The 26,733-nt window shown below is 44.2% G+C and overlaps 1 protein-coding gene across 3 annotated transcripts; it reads left to right on the forward strand.

The window, feature by feature from the left end:
- Positions 1 to 9,670: 9,670 nt before the first annotated feature.
- On the forward strand, positions 9,671 to 24,901 carry LOC137534911 (zinc finger protein 773-like). Of its 3 annotated transcripts, none has more exons than XM_068256626.1 (8): positions 9,671 to 9,779; positions 11,822 to 11,936; positions 12,278 to 12,412; positions 13,589 to 13,672; positions 13,765 to 13,897; positions 16,134 to 16,231; positions 16,348 to 16,489; positions 22,470 to 24,901. In XM_068256626.1, exons 2-8 carry the CDS (start codon positions 11,859 to 11,861, stop codon positions 23,309 to 23,311), a joined length of 1,512 nt encoding a protein of 503 aa, XP_068112727.1. In that variant the 5' UTR covers positions 9,671 to 9,779; positions 11,822 to 11,858; the 3' UTR covers positions 23,312 to 24,901. The 3 variants fall into 3 exon arrangements, with proteins under 3 accessions (XP_068112727.1, XP_068112725.1, XP_068112726.1); XM_068256624.1 differs by having other exon boundaries at positions 9,673 to 9,779; positions 22,467 to 24,901; XM_068256625.1 differs by having other exon boundaries at positions 9,673 to 9,779; positions 16,351 to 16,489; positions 22,467 to 24,901.
- Positions 24,902 to 26,733: the final 1,832 nt, after the last annotated feature.

Consider the following 26,733-nt stretch of genomic DNA (forward strand, 5'->3'; position numbering starts at 1 on the left):
AACCACACTCCCAGAGGAGAACATAGCAGAAGAGAAGGGGACTATGTACGAAGTCCAACTAACTGTGAGATTCCACGGTAGCAGTACCCAGGTATATTGTATCCTGAGATTTGCCGGTGCCAAGCCTCGACCGGATTGCTCCCACGGTCTCCGATATAGCCCAAAGTAAATAAAGAGGCGGCACACCACTGGCTGCAAAGATGCATTTATTATGAAACAGAAGCACTTCATGTTATGGAAAATCCATCATCAAGTGGTTATGCACCTGATGAAGGATTTTCCGTAACATGTAGTGCTTCTGTTTCATAATATACGCATCTTTGCAGCCAGTGGTGTGCCGCCTCTTTATTTACTTTGGAGTATGTACGAAGCTCAGATTGGAGAAGGAGAGCAGGTGAGGAACATGGACTTGAGAAGATCAGACATTAGCTACTATAGGAGAGTAACTGAAGGAATGTGGGCTGGAGAAGCTGAACTTGGTAAGCAATACGTTGGGAAAAGAGACCAGGTAAAAAATGTAAGCTGGAGTAGGAAAGGAGAGAAAGAGCATGAGCTGGAGAAGAAGATGTATATTGGCTGGAGAAGAAGAGGTGATAAACGTGGACTACAGGAGGAAGGTTTGGGAGAATGACGTTAAGAAGGAATTTGGGTGATGCATGGAGGCTGGAGAAGGTGAAGAACATGGATGGGAGAAGGGGAGAGGAACCTGGACTGGAGATGGACAGTGGCTGGAAACAAACGTGAGAATTATGGTCTGGAGAAGAGGGACAGGTCAGGAAAGTGGAGATGAAGCAAAACAGGTGAAATACTCTACTTGAGTTAGAGAAAGAGATCAGGAGAGGTACTTGGGCTGGATAACAACAGGTGTTCTTGGGCTGAAGAATGAGTGCAGGTGAGAGTTTGCCTTTAGAGAAGTCTTCTTTGGTCGGATCACATAATCCCTTCCATTCATTCCTATTGTTTGTTCCTCATGTTTACCTACATCTGGTGATCCCCAGACCATCTGACTAGATTTCACAATGAAGGCCTCTTGTCAACCTTAACTTCTCACTTGCCAAATGGGTCGCTGGTCTCATTAACAGATAACGCCCTCCACATAGACATAGTTACATAGTTATTTTGGTTGAAAAAAGACATACGTCCATCGAGTTCAACCAGTATAAAGTACAACACCAGCCTGCTCCCTCACATATCCCTGTTGATCCACAGGAAGGCGAAAAAAAACCCTTACAAGGCATGGTCCAATTAGCCCCAAAAGGGAAAAACTCCTTCCCGACTCCAGATGGCAATCGGATAAAATCCCTGGATCAACATCATTAGGCATTACCTAGTAATTGTAGCCAAGGATGTCTTTCAACGCAAGGAAAGCATCTAAGCCCCCTTTAAATGCAGGTATAGAGTTTGCCATAACGACTTCCTGTGGCAATGCATTCCACATCTTAATCACTCTTACTGTAAAGAACCCTTTCCTAAATAAATGGCTAAAACGTTTTTCCTGCATGCGCAGATCATGTCCTCTAGTCCTTTGAGAAGGCCTAGGGACAAAAAGCTCATCCGTCAAGCTATTATATTGCCCTCTGATGTATTTATACATGATAATTAGATCCCCCTCTAAGGCGTCTTTTCTCTAGACCAGCCTTTCTCAACCTTTTTACCTCGGAGGAACCCTGTAAATAACTTTTGGATCTCAAGGAACCCCTGCAAACAATTTTTTGGTCTCGAGGAACCCCTACATTTATTTTTCAGGAGGCATGGTCTTTAAATAGGTTAGGCTGCTAATTTCACTATCTCCTATTACACTGCCACTCATTATACTGTCTCCTGACCCCCCAATTTAGTGCTTCTTGTTACAGTACCACCTATTATAGTGTGCTCTATTATACCTTCCCCCCACGATGGGGTAATATGCCAAGGAACCCCTGCAGAGTACTCAAGGAACCATGGGGTTCTAGACTAAATAAACCCAGTTTATCTAACCTTTCTTGGTAAGTGAGACCTTCCATCCCACATATCAATTTTGTTGCTCGTCTCTGCACCTGCTCTAAAACTGCAATATCTTTTTTGTAATGTGGTGCCCAGAACTGAATTCCATATTCCAGATGTGGCCTTACTAGAGAGTTAAAAGGGCAATATTATGCTAGCATCTTGAGTTTTTATTTCCCTTTTAATGCATCCCAAAATTTTGTTAGCTTTAGCTGCAGCGGCTTGGCATTGAGTACGATTATTTAACTTGTCGATGAGTACTCCTAAGTCCTTCTCCAAGTTTGATGTCCCCAACTGTATCCCATTTATTTTGTATGTTGCTAGACCATTGGTACGACCAAAATGCATGACTTTACATTTTTCAACATTGAATTTCATCTGCCATGTATGTGCCCATATAGCCATCCTATCCAGATCCTGTTGCAATATGACACTATCTTCCTGAGAGTTGATGATTCTGCACAATTTTGTATCATCTGCAAAAATAGCAACATTGCTCACTACTGCATCTACTAGGTCATTAATAAATAAATTGAAAAGCACTGGACCCAGTACAGACCCCTGTGGGACCCCACTGCTCCCATTTTGAGTACGATCCATTGACCACAACTCTTTGTTTTCTGTCCATTAGCCAGTTCCCTATCCAAGCACACAGACTCTTCCCCAGTCCTTGCATCCTCAACTTTTGCACCAGACTTCTGTGGGGAACAGTGTCGAAGACCTTTGCAAAGTCCAAGTATATCACATCTACAGCATTCCCAATATCCATATTACCATTCACTACCTCATAAAAGCTGAGCATGTTAGTCATGCCTGGTACACACAATGAGATTTTCTGGCAGATTTACTGCTAGATCAGTTATTTCCAACATGTCCGATCTGATTTCCGATCGATTTTCCATTCACTTCTATGGTAAATCAATCAGAAATCTGATCAAACATGTTGGAAATAATCGATCTGCCAGAAAATCTCATTGTGTGTACCAGGCATAAGAGTGTAGAAGCTTGTCTGATCGCGTGTGCATCCAAGAGTATTTCAGTCAAAACAATCCGATACAATCACACAAATGGTGGTGTCTTACATCAGCCACCTGGTGGAATACAAAGTCCAGTCTTTTGTAACTGGAAGTGGTAGACATTTGAAAAAATGCCATTGTCACTCCAGATTCAGGTACCAGTTTATTGATTACTGGACCAGACCAACAAGCTGATGGATGCTTTCTAACTTCAGGCCACAACATTTACGATAGAAGGGAGCCCACGCATCTCATGGGGCTGGAGGAAGCCCCAGGTAAGTATAAACACACCAATAATTCACATCTCGGGTACACTTTAAAGAGAACCAGATAAATAGATTTATACATACCTAGGGCTTCCTCCAGCTCCATAAGCCTGGATCGCTCCAACGCCGCCGTCCTCTGCTGCCTCTGTCCGCCGGTACCGGGTCCCGTAATTTCCGCCAGTCGACGCAAGCGCAGTGCGCTCCCTCTGTACTGCGCAGGCGCATGCGTACAAAGCCGGAGGGAGCCCCTGCACATGTGTACAACTGGTTGCGTCCGGCGGAAGTGACGGGACCAGGTACCGGCGATAGAGGTAGCAGAGGATGGCGGCGTGGGAGCGATCCAGGCTTATGGAGCTGGAGGAAGCCCTAGGTATGTATAAAATCTTTTTCCATTTTTTACCTATGCTTCATCTCTGGTTCCCTTTAAAATGTACCAGAGATGAGATAATATAAAAGATTTATACATTCCTGAGGCTTCCTACAGCTCCATCTGCCCGGATCGCTCCCATGCCACCGTTCCCAGCCTTCTCCAGCTTTGGTACCGGGTCCCATAACTTCAGCCAGTCTGTGCAAGAGAAGTGCGCGCTCTACATATCTCTTAGGGTACATAGTACCCCTTACCACACACATGCCCCTGCTAACTATGAGCTCTGAAGCGAGATTTATTCTCGCTTTAGAGTCTCTTTAAAAGTTTTGAAGCTCACCTGCCCAATAAAGTCTTTGAAGCCCACCATGAGCGGCTGGTTCGCGAACGTTTGCCGTAAATTTGTGAACACGAAAATTTGATGTTCATCCATCACTACCAGGCTGCAACTGCTGGCAAGGTCAATATGAGTACATATCATTAAAAAAAAAAACTCTTCCTTTTTGCCCATTTCTGGGCTACACGGGTTATGCAAGCAATCTTCTGAGAAAATGATTTTCATTTCCCGCTTACTCTGAATAGGCTGACATCCCGCTTTCACATGTATTCACACATCAGACGTACAAGCTGCCCAAATACACAACTATTCATTTGCCTCGGTTTACTTTTGACAATGACTCAACTACACCTCACTATACACACTCTCTGTCTCTGAACACAACACCCATCTAGTCTTCACATGTAGGTGAAGTTTAACCACTTGAGGCCCACCGTGTTAAACCCCCCTAAAGACCAGGGCTTTTTTTGTAAAATGGGCCACTGCAGCTTTAAGGCCAAGCTGCAGGGCCTCACACCACAGCAGACAAGTGATCCTCCCCCCCCCCCCCCCCTTTTCTCCCCACCAACAGAGCTCTCTGTTGGTGGGGTCTGATCGCCCACCCCCAGGTTTGTTTGGTTTTATTTTTATAAATATATATATATATAATTTATTTATTTTTATTTTTTTATACTACCCACCCTCCCTCCCTCCCTCCCTATCACAGTGATTAGCTGTGATAGGCTTCAGCCTATCACAACGGATCGCTCTGGTGGGTCACGGGGACAGCCGTGTCACATGGCTGTCCCCAGTACAGCGCTGCTGTAGATCGCAGCGCTGTACGGGTACAAAGACGGCGACTTCGCCGTCTAACAGTCTCCTGATCGCCGCTCTGAGACTGAAGGCGGAGCTCCGCCCACCAAGCAGGAGATGCGCGTGCAGCCTGCGCGTTATCTCCTGCAAACTGCTGCCCCAGGACTTTACGCTGATCGGCATAAGGCGGTTCTGGGGCTACGGCCACGCCCATCGGCGTGACACGGTCGGTCAAGCAGTTACTGTAAGTGTACCTGAGATGGGGGGATATAAAAAAATGATACATACCTGGGGCGCGTACGAGAGATAACGGCGCTGGAGACTTGGGCGCAGGATTCAGCCGGTATATGGCTGATCCTGCTGCAGCACAAGTCCCGGTCGTGTTACATACTATTCCCCCTCCAGGCCGCCATGGATAGTGGGGGAATGAAATAATTTGGCTTCCAGCAATTGCTCTGTACAGGCTCTGTACTGCGCATGCATGGGTGCAAGACAGAGCGTGCTAGCGCAAGCACAGTACGGAGCTTCCAATCTTCAGGAGCACTCTGCCTTTCTAAGACTTCCAAAACCTCCTATGGCAGTACAGAGCAGTATTCAACTGCTTTGCTGGGTGAAAACACTGGAACGTACCCGACAAACAAATCAAATCTACAGTTGTGTTCAAAATTATTCAACCCCCACTGAAATTGACTATTTTGGCCAGTTTGACATTGATTTTGATAATTCATTCATCTTGTTCACAATTAAATCAAAGAGGCACTTGTAAGTCAGACAAATATAACATAACATTTATAATGAAATAACCACAAATGTCTTTTTTCTGTGCTCACATCATTATCAGTTTTATTCAACCCCCAAGTGACATTCATTCTTAGTACTTAGTTCAACCTCCTTTTCCAGTTATACCAGCTTTTAAACGTGAAGCCTAGCTTGACACAAGTGTCTTGCAGCGATCTACAGGTATCTTAGCCCATTCTTCATGGGCAAAAGCCTCCAGTTCAGTCACATTCTTAGGCTTGCGTGCTGCAACTGCTTTCTTTAAGTCCCACCAGAGGTTCTCAAATCTCAATCGGATTTAAGTCTGGTGACTGTGTTGGCCACTATAAAATGTTCCAGCCTTTAATCTGCAACCATGCTCTCGTGGACTTGGAGGTATGCTTGGGATCATTGGCCTGTTGAAAGGTCCAACGTCACCCAAGCCTCAGGTATGTGACGACTGCATCACATTTTCATCCAATATCTCCTGGTACTGAAGAGAATTCATGGTACCTTGCACACGCTGCTTCCCTGTACCTGCCGAAGCAAAACAGCCCCAAAGCATGATTGACCCCCCCACCCCCCGCAATGTTTCAGAGTAGGCATGGTGTTCTTTTCTTTATAAGCCTTGTTCTTCCTCTTCCAAACATAGCGTTGATCCATGGGCCCAACCAGTTCTAATTTTGTTTCATCAGTCCACAGAACACTACCACGAATCCAGATACTGTAACTATGGAGATGATGTCCATGACGTCACTGAGCCAATCAGAGGGCTTCCAGCAGAAGCCTTAGCAACCAATCACAGAAGGGAACCCTGGCCAGCCCCTCCTGACCTCATTGAGCCAATCAGAGGGCTCCCAGCCTATGCCATAGCACCCAATCACAGTGTTAGGATTCCTCCTGTGGCATGTTCTGTCCATAACAGGTGCAGCCGTAAATGGACAGTTCCGGCTTGTCAGTCTGCATTCGGTTGTGCATTTGCAGTGAGTCACATTTGCAATTGTTCTGCAGTTCTGGGCAGCTTGGGATGCTGTTATGAATTCAAACATTGTCTGTTACTGCTGAGCTGCAGTTACTTTCATGCAGTTTGCATAGTTTTGTCTGCATTTTCTGGCTGTCAGTGTGTGACTGATTACCATTCACTTGTGTGGAGATTTGCATCTCTGCTCTCATTGGATGACCTCAGTATAAAGGTTTGCTTCCTGCAAACATTCTCCGCCCGTCATAGTTTCAGCTCTGTCTAGTCTAGGCTGTTACTGGGTCCCTTGATATTGTAAAATATATTCCTTGTCTTAGTTCAGTTTCCTGTGGAGCTACGTTATATATTTTCCACGGGGACATATATACGTACTCCTTCTAGCATAGAGATTTTGTATTACCTAGCCTTGTTCGCTGTATTGCTCCTGATCCTAGCCAGTGTTCCTTGCTTATGTTATATATCGGTTCATCGCCGATATATACATATGTTAGTCAGTCGTTGTAGTTTCATTGATAGCTGTAAAATTGTAATACGCTAGGAAATCATATCTATTGTATATTTGTCTATGTATTACATTCGCCTGCCTTTTGATTCTGCTATTTCCTGACTATTCTGTCCTGTCCTTGCGAGGTAGCCATTGGGCTACCTCGTTGCTATTGGCTACCTCACTCTTGTCTTTGTGAATGCTTGCTGTCACTGAGATAGAGATTAGTTTAGCAAGCATTCATTCTGTCAGCCTCTGTCCTCCTAGTCCTTTCCTTGCAGGTAGCCATTGCTGTGGTTGCTATTGGCTACCTCACTCCAGTCTGTCTTGTATCTGTCTGAATGTTTGCTATCGCAAGAGCAGCGCAACATCGCACTGCGCTGCTGCCATTGTGTCTTATCAGAAGCCCAGAGCTGCAGTTGCTCTGGGCAGCCAGTGTAGCCTCTTCCATAATTCAGCTCTCAGCCTTGTTATGCTGGCAGGTCAGAAAGTATGACCCCCCAGCGTTACACACAGAAGGGAACCCTGGCCAGCCCCCCCCCCCCCTGTAAATTAAGGAGGGGTGCCATGATGAGAAATCTCGTCCTTGCTTGTGACTGCTCACTGAGAGACATGCTCCAGTGCTGCTGGCCTAGCAAGTGCTGTATACAGTGATAAACCTAAAGCTGTTCAGTGAACACCTTCACTATCACTACACTATTGTTTATTAGGTAGCTAGCTTGATTTCATTCAGTGACAGTCAGAGTGTGTGCTGCAGGCCTGTAGCAGCTGCTATTACTAGGTCCTGTTTCTGTGTGTGTGCTATGCACAGACCAGGCCAGCTGCTGGCCTGCTATTAGCCTTAGCTACAGTATAGGTTAGGGAATAGGATTACTGTGTTATTGTGTAGTTAGTACTGCAGTCAGTGCTAGTTACTTGTTAAGAGTAGTACTACTGTGTTAGCTTACTACAGAACTGCAGTGCTGCTGTGCTCAGCAGTGTCAGTGTGACAGTTAGTGTACACTAGTGTCTTCTACTCTGCTGTCTGTCACTCTGTGCTGAATCTGATTTGCTTTAAAGTCCAACCCCGATTTTAATAAAGTACAAGTACCCCACATCATGTGGCTGAAGCAAGCTGGCGCTGGCAGTGGTCAGACTCGGAGCACCAGAACCCCCTCTGCCACTCCTGCCGACACTGAGGCCTGTTCAGGCAGCCAGTCCTCAGTGGCCTCCTCTGTTCCCTCCATCGCTTCCCATGCAAGAAAAAAACGCCGCCAGACCATGTTGGGCGAGTCTTTCCCTGTTGTTGGCAAGAGGTGGACATGAAGTGGCTGGGAATCACTATGCCTGCCTTACCACCCTTTACCACCACCACCATAACCTCCTGGCTCCTCCTGATTAACTATTACTAACTAAGCCGCCTGGTTCACAATTTTTTTACAGCCGTGGTACCACCAACGCTACGTGCCACATACACGTGCCACGTACACGAGCCACGTACCATGTCCGGCATGCTCCTGGCACACGTTACACCTACTACTGCTGCATTGTGCTGCTCCCACCGCCAGGGTGCCACAGGCCACTGATACCACCTATATTTAACCCAGAACACAATTGCTGCATAATTTTTTGGATGTGTCCGGCCTGAAAACTGTCATGTCCCAGTTGTGCGGTTGGACTTTGGACACAATGTGGGCTGCACGACCGCTGTCTGGAACCTAGTCCTGATGTTGATTTACAGCCATTTCTTTTTTTAGGGGGGTGGATTTTAAGTCCCCACATAATCAATTAGTGTTTACCAGTAAAAAAAACATGATTCTGCATGCCTCATTTACCCTAAAAAACGGTTTAGAAGCAATTTAAAAGCTACTTCCGAAACCGGGGGCGGATATCACAGATATTGGGTTCAGATATCCGATTCTATTCGGATTCCGGAAAGTTCGGATTCGGATATCCGATTCAGATACCGATATCTGGGTTTGAAAAGAGGTATCCGAGCACCCCTGTGGTCGATGAAACACTGTTAAAGATCGGTTGTGCGCCACATACTCAATGCTGCTAAGAAATTGCTAGTCAGGCATTGGAAACAAACTGCTCCTCCGGGAGTGGAAGAGCTGGTGAGGGAGCTAGATGATACTCAGTATATGGAAGATCTTTCCTATACTGCATTAAACTGTACAGAAGCATATAGTAAAACATGGTCCTTTTGGACATACTTTAGACACTCAGATGACTTTGATAAAGTCCTTACCGATTTTAGATAAACTATGCAAAGTCAATGTCTTTTGAGGCAAACGACCACTGAGGTTGACCGGGTCACTCTACGCCTAACATACTGTAAGCCTCTTTTTTGAGCCTTTAAACATATCATATTTGCCAAGTCTGGAGGAGTGGGGGGGTGGGTTGAGGGAGGGGAGGAGTTAATGTAAAAAAAAAATTAGCAAAAAGTCATGTATACTTATGTTACTGATATTTGTTGTACTTTGACTTCGCACTTGTTCTTGCCAATAAAAAGATTATGAAAAAAAGAAAACACTGGAACGCGGGGAGTAGGAGAGGAGCGAGAAGGTTCTATAGGACCCAAAGTCTCCCCCCTCCACAGTTAAGTATCTGTTTTTTTTTTTTTAGCAAGCTTAGATTATGAAAAGACACGTAAACATGTAGCATGCAGTTCCTCTATTCGCCACAAGATGGTAATCTCACCAAAATTGAGTAGAACATGGAATACACAGACAGGAGGTAATGTTTGGCCCAGAAAGGAAGCTTTTGGTGGTGTTGGGAGGAAGTAGAGAGGAGACATTGTTGGGACTGGCAGCAGAGGAGGTAAATATATTAAATCCTATAAATTTTATAGGATAAGATAACCCCCTACGTCCTATCCCCAGCAGCTGCTGCTACCCATAGAGGAGGGTGATGGAGGTCTGATTTGTGACTGACGCTGGATGAGGAGCCAGACCCATCAGGAAGACCTGGCATCTCCCCTCATCTTTCTAATTACTGGGGTGAAGGCGTCCGGTTTCAGGGCAGTTTCTAGGCTAAAGTGCACCCATTGCAAGGCTGTAAAAATTGCTCCAACTCCCCCCGTATAGGTTAGCTAGGTAGGTGCCTGCAATATAGGTAGCCAGTATAGTTGCCCCAGTATAGATTAGATAGGTAGGTGCCCCCGTATAGGTTAGACAGGTAGGTGCCTCCTATACAGGTAGCCAGTATAGTTTCCCCCAGTACAGGTTAGATAGGTAAGTGCCCCCAGTATAGATTAGATAGGTAGGTGCCCCCAGTATAGGTTAGATAGGTAGGTGCCCTCAGTATAGGTTAGATAGGTAGGTGCCCCCAGTATAGGTTAGATAGGTAGGTGCCTCTAGTATAGGTTAGATAGGTAGGTGCCTCTAGTATAGGTTAGATAGGTAGGTGCCTCTAGTATAGGTTAGATAGGTAGGTGCCCCCAGTATAGGATAGCTGGGTAGGTGCCCCCATATATGCGCGGGGGAGAGCGGGCATAGCTGAGTTACAACTCACCTTCCGCGATCCCCTGCAGCCTCTATCATCTTCCTGTTCCATCGCTCCTTGCGTTGATAGCAGCTCCCCCTGGGATGACATGCAGTTACTTCATCACAGGGGGCGCTGTTACTAACGCGACGGATGCCTGGGAAAGGAAGAAGAAATAGGCTGCGAGGGATCGTGGAAGGTGAGTTGTAACTCAGCTATGCCTGCTCTCTACCGCCGCTGCGCCCCCGCCACTCCGCCTAGTGCCCTGGGTGGTCGCACTATTTGCACACCCATAGAAACTGGTGTGCCTGGTATCTATCATTACCTAGCAATACTTTATAATTAAGGCTTTTAAACATGTGCTGAATACAAATCTGTTTCCAGTTACACTGGTCTATTTATCATCTGGAAAGGTAAGACTTGTCTCTGCTTTTAAATTATAGAGTATTCCTAGTTTAGGACAGATACCGGGTGCCTCTGTACCATCATTTCTGCCTGCGCACTGAATCAGCCTTCATGCATAGCCAAAAGACTTAAAGGACACATTCGAGGAAAACAAAAAAACAAGATCTACTTACCTGGGGCTTCCTCCAGCCCCTGGTAGCCTATGTGTTTCTTGCCACAGGTCTACTCCCAGCTGGTCTCCTGGGGTCCCCTCCGTTGCAGATGCTGACCTCGCCAGGTCGGTATCTTCTGAGCCTTCGCGCATTCTGCGCAGGTGCAGAACACTCCAGGCCACATGAGTGCGAGAAGCGCGGCCGCGCACTCGTGCAGAAGATGCTGATATGGCGAGGTCAGCATCTGCAACGGAGGGGATCCCAGAGCTGCGGCGAGGGACAGATCAGCTGACAGGGGCTAAGGGAAACCCCTGGTAAGTACTTTTTCTTTTTTCCTCGGACCAGTCTGTTAGGGTGGGGGACAGTAAAATTATAAGAATGTGCACCTCCACTCCAGTGTTGTTATTTTGTTCTCCTCTATGGAGGTGCAAACTTTGTAGATGACAGCCCTAATAAAGTTCAACAAGACTTGCACCCCTCCTTTGTGAGTACAGTATATCATTACCTCTACTGTTACACTTCCACCTTACATGTAAATGTATATAGCTGGCACATTTGTGTTATGTAGTAACAGCTGTGTTATGTAGTAACTGTGAATGTTTAAAGGCCAATCACTGAGGATGAAGTGGGCATTAAACTAAAGATGTGTATTGTGGGCAACATATTCAGTTTTTGTTTTAGTCACACTGACATATTAGACTGCAGGAGAATATATTATAGTAAGCAACATGTAAATTGCTGAGTGTGCGGCACATGTAATATATCCACATCCTGATGCACTCATGCAGTCCAAATGATTTTTAACTTACTATCTCTCCATAGAGAGAAGCTTCCTGCACAGATCACATGACCAGTGAGGATGGAGGAGGACTGGAGTCACATGATAGAGAAATTATTAAATCTAACCCTGGAGATCATCTACCTGCTGACTGGAGAGGTGAGCAGGATTTGGGGAGATCACCTGACATCATTTTTATCTCTAAAAATAAAACACACACTAACGGGAGAGGATTCTGGGAGGTAATATGACATCATCCTTATCTCTATTAATAAAACACAAAAACCTGACTAGAGACATGAGGAGGATTCCGGGAGGTCACGTGGCATCATCCTAATCTCTATTAATAAAAAAACAAACCTGACTATGGAGTTGAGGAGGATTCTGGGAGGTCACAAGACATCATCATTATCTCTACTAATAAAACACACAAACCTGTCAGCAGGGGTAAGAAGGATTCTGGGAGGTCACATGACATCACTGTTACTTTTTTTATACAGAATTCTCCTAAAGTGACATTTGGAAGTCATGTGACCATCACGGTGCCTCCATCTCATTCCCTGATACCCAAGAGACACACCAAGCAGAAGATTGTGAAAACCACCCACAGGATCGTTGAGCTGCTGGTGGGAGAGGTGAGCAGTGCTGAGAATTACGAGAAATCATTGATACAGATTTTTATTTATTTACTTGTTTTAGTTTTTGTTGCTGCTTACTGGCAATGATGTTCTAAATTATTTCCTGATTAACTAATTTCAGGCCAAAGGCTCTGGCCCCTTTAAAGCGGTATCGTCACCATAAAAATCAAATTTCAACAGCAACTGGTCTGAGTGTATTAAGTGATAAAGATGCTAATCCTGCATTCAAAACTTTCAAAACTTTTTCTGCTGTTATGATTTGGAGTTATCACATACTTAAGGAGCACTGGCCCTTTAGTAGTCCGTGCCAAAGAATTGCATGCTAGGGGTTCTTTTTATCTATAATGTATTCCTCCTCTTTTCTTTATTTCCCTGCCAGTTGCTTATCTGAAACCTAATCCCCTAATCACTTGTGTTTACAAGCAAGGCTGAGGCGACTCAGCGATTGGAGGAGACAACAAAAAAAGTAAAGGGCAGAAATGACATCACGAGTTAGCCTTAACTGTGGGCACTAACAGAATTCTTGTCATTTACTATATAACATTCACTGAAATCAAAACGTGGACAGTATCATACATGTGTTATGTAAGTAGATCAAGTATTTATCTACTTATATATGTGGGTTTTTTTTCCCTGGCATAATATGGCTGATCCTACTGCTTTAAAGACCAGAGCCATTCTTTTTCACTTCCTGATCACTGTGATTGGCTCACAGTGATCAGAGGGTCAGGAGCCAATGAAATAGGCTCCTGACCGAGGTATGGAACTCAACTGTCTTTAGATAGCGAGTTTTGTGCCGGTGGGGATGTGCTAAGGTGTCCCGCACACAGGATCAGGGGCTGCGTCAGGCTGATGGTGGCCATACACGGTACAATAAAAACGTTCGATTTTCCCGTTTATTCGATCTAAATCATCGAATTGAATGAAAGTTGAACATATTTTTTTTTTCGATCAAGAAATTCGAACGATTGTCCCGTTTTTTCAGGAAAAATGATCGGACATGCTGGAAAAATCTTTATATTCGATCTAATGGAATAATCAAACTAAATTATCTAATTGAAAAATTGTACCATTTATGGCCACCTTGAGGTTTAGGTTTAACTACGGCCGGTCCCTGCAAATAACGCCCTTTTTTACATTGTGTGTCATGATGCTGAATTCTCTGCATTACAGGATGAGGAGGGGGAGTGTCTGGCAGGACAGAAGGATCAGGAGCAGAACATTGTGGCAGAAGGTCAGATCCCACCCCATCATCAGGTAGAAGCTCCATGGACAAGCAAAGCTATTCATGTTATGATTTGTGCATTGCCTGCCTTGTTACTGTTATTATATATTGACTATACATTTAGGGTAGAAGTGTGACTGATTGTAATCCTATTGTAAAGGGAATGGTAAACCATGAAGATGTGATAAGGAAGAAGCTGTATACAGAAGGATACAAGGATGTGACGGTGGAGAAGCAGTCATCCCTCACTTTAGTGGGTAAGAGGAGACTTTCAGTTCTGGTGAAGGAGAGAGCAGCATGGATGGTCTGCCTAGTTCCCCCGATCTTCTGATTATCACAAGTCGTGGAGTTGATGCACTAAAGTACATTAAGTATGAAGTAATGAGTGCATAAATGACTGCTGCTTATCTCAGTTACTTTACACTTTATGCCTACTTTACAAACCAGTTTGGTGACTGTTGGCACGACTTCCTATCAGGTGAAGCCCATGCACCTTGCTGCTGAGTTACCTCTGAGTAACAGCTTGCTTCCAGGGTACTGAGGAAAAGAAAAGAAAAACTGTATGAGTTATCCCCATGTGAGCTACAGTGAAGTGGGGGTCCTCCTCAACTCTAGATACCAGCATGCTGTGCTTGTCCACATTGTGAGCAATGCCTTCCCACCCCATTTCCCACAAAGCATCCTGCCCTCTGCTGTACTGCATTTCAATGTGGTTCATTGACCAGAATTTATATCTATAATATTACCCCAGTGATCAAACCTCATGTCTCTTTATTACTAGACAACCCACTAAACCAGGAAGTGTCCAAGGCGCTCCCATGTCCACCAAAAAATTAGCACAAAGCATTATGAGTGGAGGGGTTGTGCCCCAGAATGACACACCCCTTCATAAGACAACCCTCTCCATTACTGGCAGGTATAACAAGCTCATAGCAAGGAAATGAACAGCGCTACTTAACCACTTGAGGACTGCAGGGCTAAACCCCCCTAGTGATCAGGCCATTTTTAGCAAAATTGGCCACTGCAGCTTTAAGGCCAAGCTGCAGGGCCGCACAACTCAGCACACAAGTGATTCCCCCCCCCCTTTTCTCCCCACCAACAGAGCTCTCTGTTGGTGGGGTCTGATCGCTCCCCCCATGTTTATTTTTTTTTTTATAAATATTTGTGTTGTCACTTTTTTTAAAAAAAAAACCCTCTTCCTTTAAATCCCTTCCCTCCCTTGCTCCCTCCCTCCCCACAGCCGGCCAATTACGGCGATCGGCTGTCATAGGCTTCTGCCTATGAGAGCCGATCACTCTCTTGTCCCCCATGGGGACAGCCGTGTCACACGGCTGTCCCCAGTGCAGCGCTGCTGCTCATCGCAGCGCTGCACCTAGTAAATAGACGGCGAGATCGCCGTCTAACAGTCTCCCGAGCGGCAATAGCCGCTCGGAGACTGAAGGTGGGGCGGAGCTCCGCCCTCCGAGCATGAGATGTGCGCGCACCATGCGCGCAATCTCATGCAAAACAGAGCCCCAGGACTTTACGCCAATTGGCGTTAGGCAGTCCTGGGGCTGCCGCCGCGGCCACGCCTACTGGCGTGACGCGGGCGGCAGAAGGTTAAAAACAGATGAGTGCCTACCTGCAAAAGAGTGCAAGCCCCACTTATGGGATAAAATACACACTGAGCATACACATGACCTGTCTACCACTGGAGGATGTTGGTTTCCTGTAACAGCTTGCATGCAACTTGTTAAGTACTCGTCCCTCCCACTGCGAAGTAGTCAATCCTCCATGGGAGGGGACCTAACACTAACTAAATCCTACCTATGCATATGCATAGCCTGGGCGCGCTACCAAGTAAAATTGAAAATTGCGCAAAAAGTGGGATCAGCGCATCACCAGGCCGCCTCCGAATGGCCTCCGATCAGAGATGCGCTGAGCCCCCCCAGAAACTGCAAACGCACCTTGAACCCAAACAGAAGCTCTGCATATACACCAAAAGCAAAGCTGTTAAGTGGGAGCGGCTGATCAAAAATGAATTAAATTAGTACATAGCAAGGAAATGAACAGCACTACTTAACGAGCTGAGGGGGACCTGCATTTTAGGCAGGTTTTTGCCTGCTAGTTTCCAGCCTTTGGGTCTAGTATAGCTCAGCAAAGAAAGTCCATACTATCTTTACTGTACATAATAAAGCAGAGCTCAGCTGTGTGTTCTTGAGGCAGTTTTTTAAGTTTGTCCTTCATCTGTGCATAGAAGACAGCATATAAGCTATCAAGAATCATTAATACACTATGGTATGATTTGTACGTGATTTTACACTTATGCAATAATATACATATTTAGGAGAAACCATCATATAAAACTTTTGCATGGATGTTTAGTGTAAGTGAATCATGGCTTAAATTGAAATTAACAACATCCTTAACAATTGGATAAAATAGGTGTTAAAGGGACATAAGACATTTACTACATGAGGCACAAAAAATTCAGCCAGTGTGTGTTTCCTATAGATGAATTTACCAACAGAAACCCACCAGAGAGATGTACAGGTCCTCTTTATTCCTGGAATTGTCCACCGGAAGATCCCACCACCCCCCACCATTATCAGGTAGGTGGAAACTGAAGAGCTACTACTCTGTGACATCAAACTATGTTGTTTTTTGATTACTTCCACATTATTATTATTTACGATTTAAAACCATCATTTTTATTTCCTGGTTTAAGCAGGAACAACACATAACAATGAAAGTTGTGGTTAAAGAGGAGACAGAGACTGTATACATGAGGGGTGATCAGCAGTCTGTGGAGGTGGGAGAAGTAATGGAGACTATTAAGCAAGAGGAATGTTTTCTGGATATAAGAACTAGTAAGTAATCTCAGAATAACATCATAGTACCAACAAATGAGGAGGGGATACTGTACACCATATGAAAGGCCCATCTCCATTCCTCAGAATTACCTCATAGCACCAACAAATGAGGAGGAGATACTGCACATCATATGAAAGGTCCATCTCCATTCCTCAGTATAACATCATAGTACCAACAAATGAGGAGGAGATATTGTACACCATATGAAAGGTCCATCTCCATTCCTCAGTATAACATCCTAGTACCAACAAATGGGGAGGAGATACTGTACACCATATGAGAGGCCCATCTCCATTCCTCAGTATAACATCATAGTACCAACAAATGAGGAGGAGATACTGCACATCATATGAAAGGCTCATCTCCATTCCTCAGTATAACACCATAGTACCAACAAATGAGGAGGAGATACTGTACACCATATGAAATGCCCATCTCCATTTCTCAGTATAGCATCACAGCACCAACAAATGAGGAGATACTGTACTCCATATGAAAGGCCCATCTCCATTCCTCAGTATAACATCATAGTACCAACAAATGAGGAGGAGATACTGTACACCATATGAAAGGCCCATCTCCATTCCTCAGTATAACATCATAGCGCCAACAAATGAGGAGGAGATACTGTACACTATATGAGAGGTCCATCTCCATTCCTCAGTATAACATCATAGTACCAACAAATGAGGAGGAGATACTGCACATCATATGAAAGGCTCATCTCCATTCCTCAGTATAACACCATAGTACCAACAAATGAGGAGGAGATACTGTACACCATATGAAAGGTCCACCTCCATTCCTCAGTATAACATCATAGTACCAACAAATGAGGAGGAGATACTGTACACCATATGAAAGGCCCATCTCCATTCCTCGGTATAACACCATAGTACCAACAAATGAGGAGGAGATACTGTACACCATATGAAAGGTCCATCTCCATTCCTCAGCATAACATCATAGTACCAACAAATGAGGAGGAGATACTGTACACCATATGAAAGGCCCATCTCCATTCCTCGGTATAACACCATAGTACCAACAAATGAGGAGGAGATACTGTACACCATATGAAAGGTCCACCTCCATTCCTCAGTATAACATCATAGTACCAACAAATGAGGAGGAGATACTGTACACCATATGAAAGGCCCATCTCCATTCCTCGGTATAACACCATAGTACCAACAAATGAGGAGGAGATACTGTACACCATATGAAAGGTCCATCTCCATTCCTCAGCATAACATCATAGTACCAACAAATGAGGAGGAGATACTGTACACCATATGAAAGGCCCATCTCCATTCCTCGGTATAACACCATAGTACCAACAAATGAGGAGGAGATACTGTACACCATATGAAAGGTCCACCTCCATTCCTCAGTATAACATCATAGTACAAACAAATGAGGAGGAGATACTGTACACCATATGAAAGGCCCATCTCCATTCCTCAGTATAACATCATAGCGCCAACAAATGAGGAGGAGATACTGTACACTATATGAGAGGTCCATCTCCATTCCTCAGTATAACATCATAGTACCAACCAATGAGGAGGAGATACTGTACACCACATGAAAGGCCCATCTCCATTCCTCAGTATAACATCATAGCACCAACAAATGAGGAGGAGATACTGTACACTATATGAGAGGTCCATCTCCATTCCTCAGTATAACATCATAGTACCAACCAATGAGGAGGGGATACTGTACACCATATGAGAGGTCCATCTCCATTCCTCAGCATAACATCATAGTACCAACAAATGAGGAGATACTGTACACCATATGAAAGGCCCATCTCCATTCCTCGGTATAACATCATAGTACCAACAAATGAGGAGGAGATACTGTACACCATATGAAAGTCTCATCTCCATTCCTCAGTATAACATCATAGTACCAACAAATGAGGAGGAGATACTGTACACCATATGAAAGTCTCATCTCCATTCCTCAGTATAACATCATAGTACCAACAAATGAGGAGGAGATACTGTACACCATATGAAAGTCTCATCTCCATTCCTCAGTATAACATCATAGTACCAACAAATGAGGAGGGGATACTGTACACCATATGAAAGGCCCATCTCCATTCCTCAGTATAACATCATAGTACCAACAAATGAGGAGGAGATACTGTACACCATATGAAAGGCCCATCTCCATTCCTCAGTATAAGATCATAGTACCAACAAATGAGGAGGAGATACTGTACACCATATGAAAGGCCCATCTCCATTCCTCAGTATAACATCATAGTACCAACCAATGAGGAGGAGATACTGTACACCATATGTAAGGCCCATCTCCATTCCTCAGTATAACATCATAGTACCAACAAATGAGGAGGAGATACTGTACAATATATGAGAGGCCCATCTCCAATCCTCAGTATAACATCATAGTACCAACAAATGAGGAGGAGATACTGTACACCATATGAAAGGCCCATCTCGATTCCTCAGTATAACATCATAGTACCAACAAATGAGGAGGAGATACTGTACACCATATGAAAGGCCCATCTCCATTCCTCAGTAAAACATCATAGTACCAACAAATGAGGAGGAGATACTGTACACCATATGAAAGGCCCATCTCGATCCCTCAGTATAACATCATAGTACCAACAAATGAGGAGGAGATACTGTACACCATATGAAAGGCCCATTTCCATTCCTCAGTATAACATCATAGTACCAACAAATGAGGAGGAGATGCTGCACACCATATGAAAGGCCCATCTCCATTCCTCAGTATGACATCATAGCACCAACAAATGAGGAGGAGATACTGTACACCATATGAAAGGCCCACCTCCATTCCTCAGTATGACATCATAGCACCAAGAAATGAGGAGGAGATACTGTACACCATATGAGAGGCCCCTCTCCATTCCTCAGTATAACATCATAGTACCAACAAATGAGGAGGAGATGCTGTACACCATATGAAAGGCCCATCTCCTTTCCTCAGTATAACATCATAGTACCAACAAATGAGGAGGAGATACTGCACACCATATGAAAGGCCCATCTCCATTCCTCAGTATAACATCATAGTGCCAACAAATGAGGAGGAGATACTGTACACCATATGAAAGGCCTATCTCCATTCCTCAGTATAACATCATAGTGCCAACAAATGAGGAGGAGATACTGTACACCATATGAAAGGCCTATCTCGATTCCTCAGTATAACATCATAGTACCAACAAATGAGAAGGAGATACTGTACACCATATGAAAGGCCCATCTCCATTCCTCAGTATAACATCATAGTACCAACAAATGAGGAGGAGATACTGTACACCATATGAAAGGCCCATCTCGATTCCTCAGTATAACATCATAGTACCAACAAATGAGGAGGAGATGCTGCACACCATATGAAAGGCCCATCTCCATTCCTCAGTATAACATTATAGCACCAACAAATGAGGAGGAGATGCTGTACACCATATGAAAGGCCCATCTCCTTTCCTCAGTATAACATCATAGTACCAACAAATGAGGAGGAGATACTGCACACCATATGAAAGGCCCATCTCCATTCCTCAGTATAACATCATAGCGCCAACAAATGAGGAGGAGATACTGTACACCATATGAAAGGCCCATCTCCATTCCTCAGTATAACATCATAGCGCCAACAAATGAGGAGGAGATACTGTACACCATATGAAAGGCCCATCTCCATTCCTCAGTATAACATCATAGTACCAACAAATGAGGAGGGGATACTGTGCACCATGTGAAAGGCCCATCTCCATCCCTTAGTATAACATCATAGTGCCAACAAATGAGTAGAAGATACTGTACACCATATGAAAGGCCCATCTCCATTCCTCAGTATAACATCATAGTACCAACAAATGAGGAGGAGACACTGTACACCATATGAAAGGTCCATCTCCATTCCTCAGTATAACATCATAGCACCAACAAATGAGGGGGAGATACTGTACACCATATGAAAGGCCCAACTCCATTCCTCAGTATAACATCATAGTACCAACAAATGAGGAGGAGACACTGTACACCATATGAAAGGTCCATCTCCATTCCTCAGTATAACATCATAGTACCAACAAATGAGGAGGAGACACTGTACACCATATGAAAGGTCCATCTCCATTCCTCAGTATAACATCATAGTACCAACAAATGAGGAGGAGATACTGTACACCATATAAAAGGCCCATCTCCATTCCTCAGTATAACACCATAGTACCAACAAATGAGGAGGAGATACTGTACACCATATGAAAGTCCATCTCCATTCCTCAGTATAACATCATAGCACCAACAAATGAGGAGGAGATACTGTACACCATATGAAAGGCCCATCTCCATCCCTCAGTATAACATCATAGTACCAACACATGAGGAGGAGATACTGTACACCATATGAAAGGCCCATCTCCATTCCTCACTATAACATCATAGTACCAACAAATGAGTAGAAGATACTGTACACCATATGAAAGGTCCATCTCCATTCCTCAGTATAACATCATAGTACCAACAAATGAGGAGCAGATACTGTACACCATATGAAAGTCCATCTCCATTCCTCAGTATAACATCATAGCACCAACAAATGAGGAGGAGATGCTGCACACCATATGAAAGGCCCATCTCCATTCCTCAGTATAACATTATAGCACCAACAAATGAGGAGATACTGTACACCATATGAAAGGCCCACCTCCATTCCTCAGTATGACATCATAGTACCAACAAATGAGGAGGAGATACTGTACACCATATGAAAGGCCCATCTCCATTCCTCAGTATAACATCATAGCACCAACAAATGAGGAGGAGATACTGTACACCATATGAAAGGCCCACCTCCATTCCTCAGTATAACATCACAGCACCAACAAATGAGAAGGAGATACTGTACACCATATGAAAGGCCTATCTCCATTCCTCAGTATAACATCATAGCACCAACAAATGAGGAGATACTGTACACCATATGAAAGGCCCACCTCCATTCCTCAGTATGACATCATAGCACCAACAAATGAGGAGGAGATACTGTACACCATATGAAAGGCCCATCTCCATTCCTCAGTATAACATCATAGCACCAACAAATGAGGAGGAGACACTGTACACCATGTGAAAGGCCCATCTCCATCCCTCAGTATAACATCATGGTTATTGTCCAGCGCTGCGTAATATGTTGGTGCTTTATAAATACAATAAATAAATAAATGGTTTCAGCAAATAAGGTGAATGTAGGTCCATCTTCATACCAGGCCATAAGAATTTCCATTGTGCCATATTTGGTTCAGCTTTGCCAATGATGTGATTTAGCTTAATAACACGGGATTACAAGGCTTATATAAGAACATGACACAGTAACGTATGCAACATTGGGCAGTACAGTGGCGTAGTGGTCAGCACCCTCACCTTTCAGTCCTGGGTCCCTGGTTTGAATCCCAGCCAGGGCACTATCTGCATGGAGTTTGTATGTTCTCCCTTCTGTGTGGGTTTCCTCCAGGCACTCTGGTTTCTTTGCGCACCCCAAAAACGTACAGATAAGTTAATTGGCTTCCCGCTAAATTGGCCCTAGACTACGATACATACTCTACACCAGTGTTCCCCAACCCTGTCCTTAAGGCTCACCAACCGTGCATGTTTTGTGGAAATCCACACAGGTAGTTAATCAGCTCTGCTGAGACACTAATTACCTCACCTGTGCATGTTTGTGGTTTCCTGAAAAACATGTACTGTTTTTGGGCCTTGAGGACATGGGTGGGGAAGTCTACTGTACACGATACATACATAGACATACGACTATGGTAGGGGTTAGATTGTGAGCCCCTCTGAGGGACAGTTAAATGACAAGATGATATACGCTGTACAGCGCTTCCAGAAGATCGGCACTATATAAATACTAATAATAAAAGAATAATAATTATCATCTTTCCTCCAGCAGGGGGACACAATGTTGGGAACACCTTAGAGGAACATTTTATGTCACATCCAAATGATGCTGCAGAAAAGAATGGCGTCACGCAATGTACTCCAGAAGGAAACCCCATCACTAGAGACACCCATCAAGGAGTTTACAGTACAGATAGAAGAAAGGTTCTCTTTGGTGGCGAGGAGTCTTCTCCTTTTACAGACAGTGGGAAACAGACACAGGATAAGATTTTTCCCAGATTTGAATCGTTTGTTGATGAGGATCATCTCTCATGCGAGCCTCCATTTCCATGTTCAGAGTGTGGGAAATGTTTTAATTCTAAAGAAGGCCTTATTAAACACCAGAAATGCCGCCACACAGGTGCTCGCTCTTTTCTCTGTTTGGAATATGGAAAAAGCTTCACTGAGAAAAGCAATCTTCTTCAACACCAGCTCACTCACACCGATGATCGGCCATTTTTTTGTTCAGTGTGTGGGAAACAGTTCATTCAGAAAGGACACCTTTTGAGACACCAAAGAACTCACACAGGTGAACGCCCTTTTTCATGTTCAGAGTGTGGGAGGCGGTTTAGTGAGAAAGGCAGCCTACATCGGCATCAGAGAACCCACACAGGCGAGCGTCCCTTTTCCTGTCCAGAGTGCAGGAAAGGCTTCATTCAGAAGGGGGATCTTGTGAAACACCAAAGAATCCACACAGGTGAACGCCCATTTTCATGTTCAGAGTGTGGGAAATGTTTTGTTGAGAGAGGAACACTCCTAAGACACCAGAAAACCCACACCTGCAGTCTTCCTTCTTCACATCCAGGCTACAGTAATGGTTTCTTTGTGGAAGCAGATCTGTTTACTCTCCGCTAATCTCAAACTGATTTGGACACTTTTCTGTAAATGAGTAAATAATGTACTGGCAAATGGATGCTTTTTCTTCGTCATATGATGCACACCCAGCAATAATAGTGACAAACACATGGCAAGATTTAAAAATTCCAGGGATTTATCTGATTGAGTATGTTTTGGGTTCCCCTGCAGCCGTGTTAGCCTGGTCTACATCCGCTTCCTCTGCATCCCATTGCCCTAAAGATGTTTCACTTGGAGAAAACACTTGTTATCATAAAGAGTTCAATGCAGAAATGAATGCAGTATATGTCATTTTACAACTGAATGCTGTTTACACTGCCGCTGCTAGAACTTTGTAGTAATGACTCTGCTATGACTTTGTAGTAAACTTGGCAACAGTCTACAGCTTTGTAGGAGACTTCCCCCAGAAGTCTCATCTCTCTGCTTGAGTCTTTAATTTAGACTAGGGATTGCCAGTGAAAAAGCCTCGGGGGGCCACATTCGGGCCGTAGTTTGAGGACCACTGGTTTAGACATTTGCACAAGGCTGAAAGAAGTAAAATAATATGCATCCCTTCACAAGCTCATTAGTGTACATGAACGTGACAATACCTGGGGGGAAAAAAATAGTGTGTTGTTCTTCAAGGTAACTATTGTCTTTGGATTTGTCAGTCAAGGTACCTTTTCTTTAACCTATTCTGGACTAATGTAGTTGGAATCTCCTGCCAGTGCCTCAGAGAGGACCTAGATTGCAACTATTCGCCGCCACCGTTCTCGCCATTTGCGCCACTGTTCCGTTGCTGCCTCCGCTTGCTCTGCTGTCTCAGTGACAACAGAGCTTTCGCATTTCGGTCAGAAGTCAGTTTCATTGGCCGCTGACCCTGTGATTACTGGTCCTTAAGGGGCCAGAGCCTTCTGGTCCCGAAAGGGTTAATTATCTCTTCAGCTAAGGATAGTTCTTGTACTTTGGTGTGTGTGTGTGGGGGGAGGGGGTGGGAGTAATTGTAAGTAAAGCTGTGTACCAACTTTAAACATTCGTTGACAGTTTGTGATCATTTTGGACAACCGCTTAGGAAAAATTGCTTTACAGATACTGTTTGGCACTGTACTGTCACAGAGGAAGGAGAGGATGGAGGGACGCCACTGCCAGAGTTTAGAAGAAAAGGTTTCGAAAATACCCTTAGCCTGAGAGGGGTTAGAGTGCATCATGCACCATGCACTTCTTATCTTATATATGTCGGGAGGTCTAAGAGAGTGACACAATTTTCTGAGAATGATCATTGCTATGTAAAGGGAATTTAAAGTTCTTTGCCAATTTCATAGTTAAAGCTGGCATCCAGTTCTAGCCTTATAGGTGTAACATCACTCTGCCTTGTATTTTACACTTGTGTCTGCTACCTGGTGACTATCACAGGAAGTGACATCACACCTATTCATGTTATTACCATATTGTCTGCTAGGTACATCATGGAGAATATTGGAGGGGCCTTCTACACCCAGACCACTGCATAACCCCAGATGGTGGATAGTCTACACTTTTATACTACCCTTACTAGGTTTATAATACTATATGTACTAAATGAGGGACCAGTTCAAAGGACTGAATTTTGTGTATGAATATATATATATATATAAATATTTGGAAATAAAGATTATATTTATGTATATAAATGTTGTACAAGTACGTTTGTCTATTATTTATTCTGTATGTTTATCAAAATACATACATTTTGTTTGTACTTCTAAGGGCCTGTTTTCACGTTGAAGTGATGCGAGTGTGGCTACCTAGCCGCATCACTTCCGCTTGCAGTGGCGTCACTTCCGCATCTTCTGATGCGGAAGTGACTGGAGGAGACGGGACGTGGATGCAGCCGTACGAGAATGCAGCATGCTGCAGATTCTCAGATCACCCCGCACTGCTCCGCATAACCAGCATGCAATGGAAACGGTTCCATTGCCGTGCATTGGTTGCAGTTTGGCCACAGTGCAATGCGGCTATGTAGCTGCACAGCTGTATTTGTCTTTTACCAGCTCTGTTTGTTTTCTCATATGAAGCGACTTTTTACTTTGTCAACTTTCTAGAATACAGAGCTGGGAATATCTATGACACCGAGTCACTGCTTGACCTTTCTTTGTCTCTTCTTGTATAAACCCTCTTCTCATACAGATCTTAGAGGCATAGAGAACCCTTTACTGTGGTTATTTCATATTGAACTGTTTTTCACTTCTCCTTCCACTCAATGTTAACTCACGCTTTGATTTCAATCAACTGTGCATAAAAAAAGATTTATACTAAAAGTTTCAGTAAAATACATAGCTGCTGCACCAGTTCATAGATCTATTCCTTAGTGACCTCCAGTAACCAGATCACTGCTCCTTCCACTCATTGGGAAGTCACTCTGATTGGCTCTGCAGCTGTAATAAATAAGGTCTTCTCACTATAATTATAATATGTTTTTGAGGCAGTGGTTCCAGATATCTTCTTGCCCCACTGACTGGAGAGATTCACACTCCCAGAGGAGAACATAGTAGAAGAGAATTGGAGACTGTACAAAGCTCAGATTGCAGAAAGAGAGCAGGTGAGGAACATGGATTTGAGAAGATCAGACATTATATGCAATAGGTGAGTAACTGAACAAATGTAGGCTGGAGAAGCTAAACTCAATAATAGGTTGGAAAAGGAGACCAGGTTAGAAACGTGGGCTGGAGAAGGAAAGGAGAGGAAGAGCATGAGTTGGAGATTATGTATGTGGGCTGGGGGAGAAGAGATGAGAAACATAGACTACAGGATGTTGGGGAAATGACCTTAAGAAGGAAATTGAGTGATACACTGAGGTTGGTGAAGAACATGGACTGGAGAAGGGGAGAGAAACCTGGGCTAGAGATGGACAGCAAGTAAGGAGTGTGGACTGGAGACAAACACGTGAGGGATATGGTCTGGAGAAGAGGGACAGGTCAGGAAAGTGAGTTGAAGCAGAACAGGTGAAGTACTCAACTTGGGTTAGGAGAGATACTTGGGTTGGAAAACAGCAGGTGGGATTCTTGGGTTGAGGAATGAGTGCAGGTGAGAGTTTCTGAGCATTTGCCCTCAGAGAAGTCTTCCTTGATTGGATCGCATAATCCTTCCATTCAGTCCTATTGCCAGTTCCTCCTGTTTACTCACATCTAGTGACACCAGGCCATCTGACGATATTTTACTATGAAGGCCTCTTGTCTGAAATGTGGAACAGTCACTTCTCACTTGTCAAACGCGTTGGTGGTCTCATTAATGGATAACGGACTCTACATACACCTTCTGTAATGTAAGAGTGGAGAAGCTTGTCTGATTGCATGTGCTGCCCAAGAGTCATTCAGTAAATCCAATCCAATACAAGCACACAAATTATGGTGTCGGGGGGCACATCAAAATATACTGGGGGGGGGGGGGCGCTGCCTTATACCGGG

Source organism: Hyperolius riggenbachi, chromosome 10 (genome assembly GCF_040937935.1).
Source record: "Hyperolius riggenbachi isolate aHypRig1 chromosome 10, aHypRig1.pri, whole genome shotgun sequence".
Taxonomy (NCBI): domain Eukaryota; kingdom Metazoa; phylum Chordata; class Amphibia; order Anura; family Hyperoliidae; genus Hyperolius; species Hyperolius riggenbachi.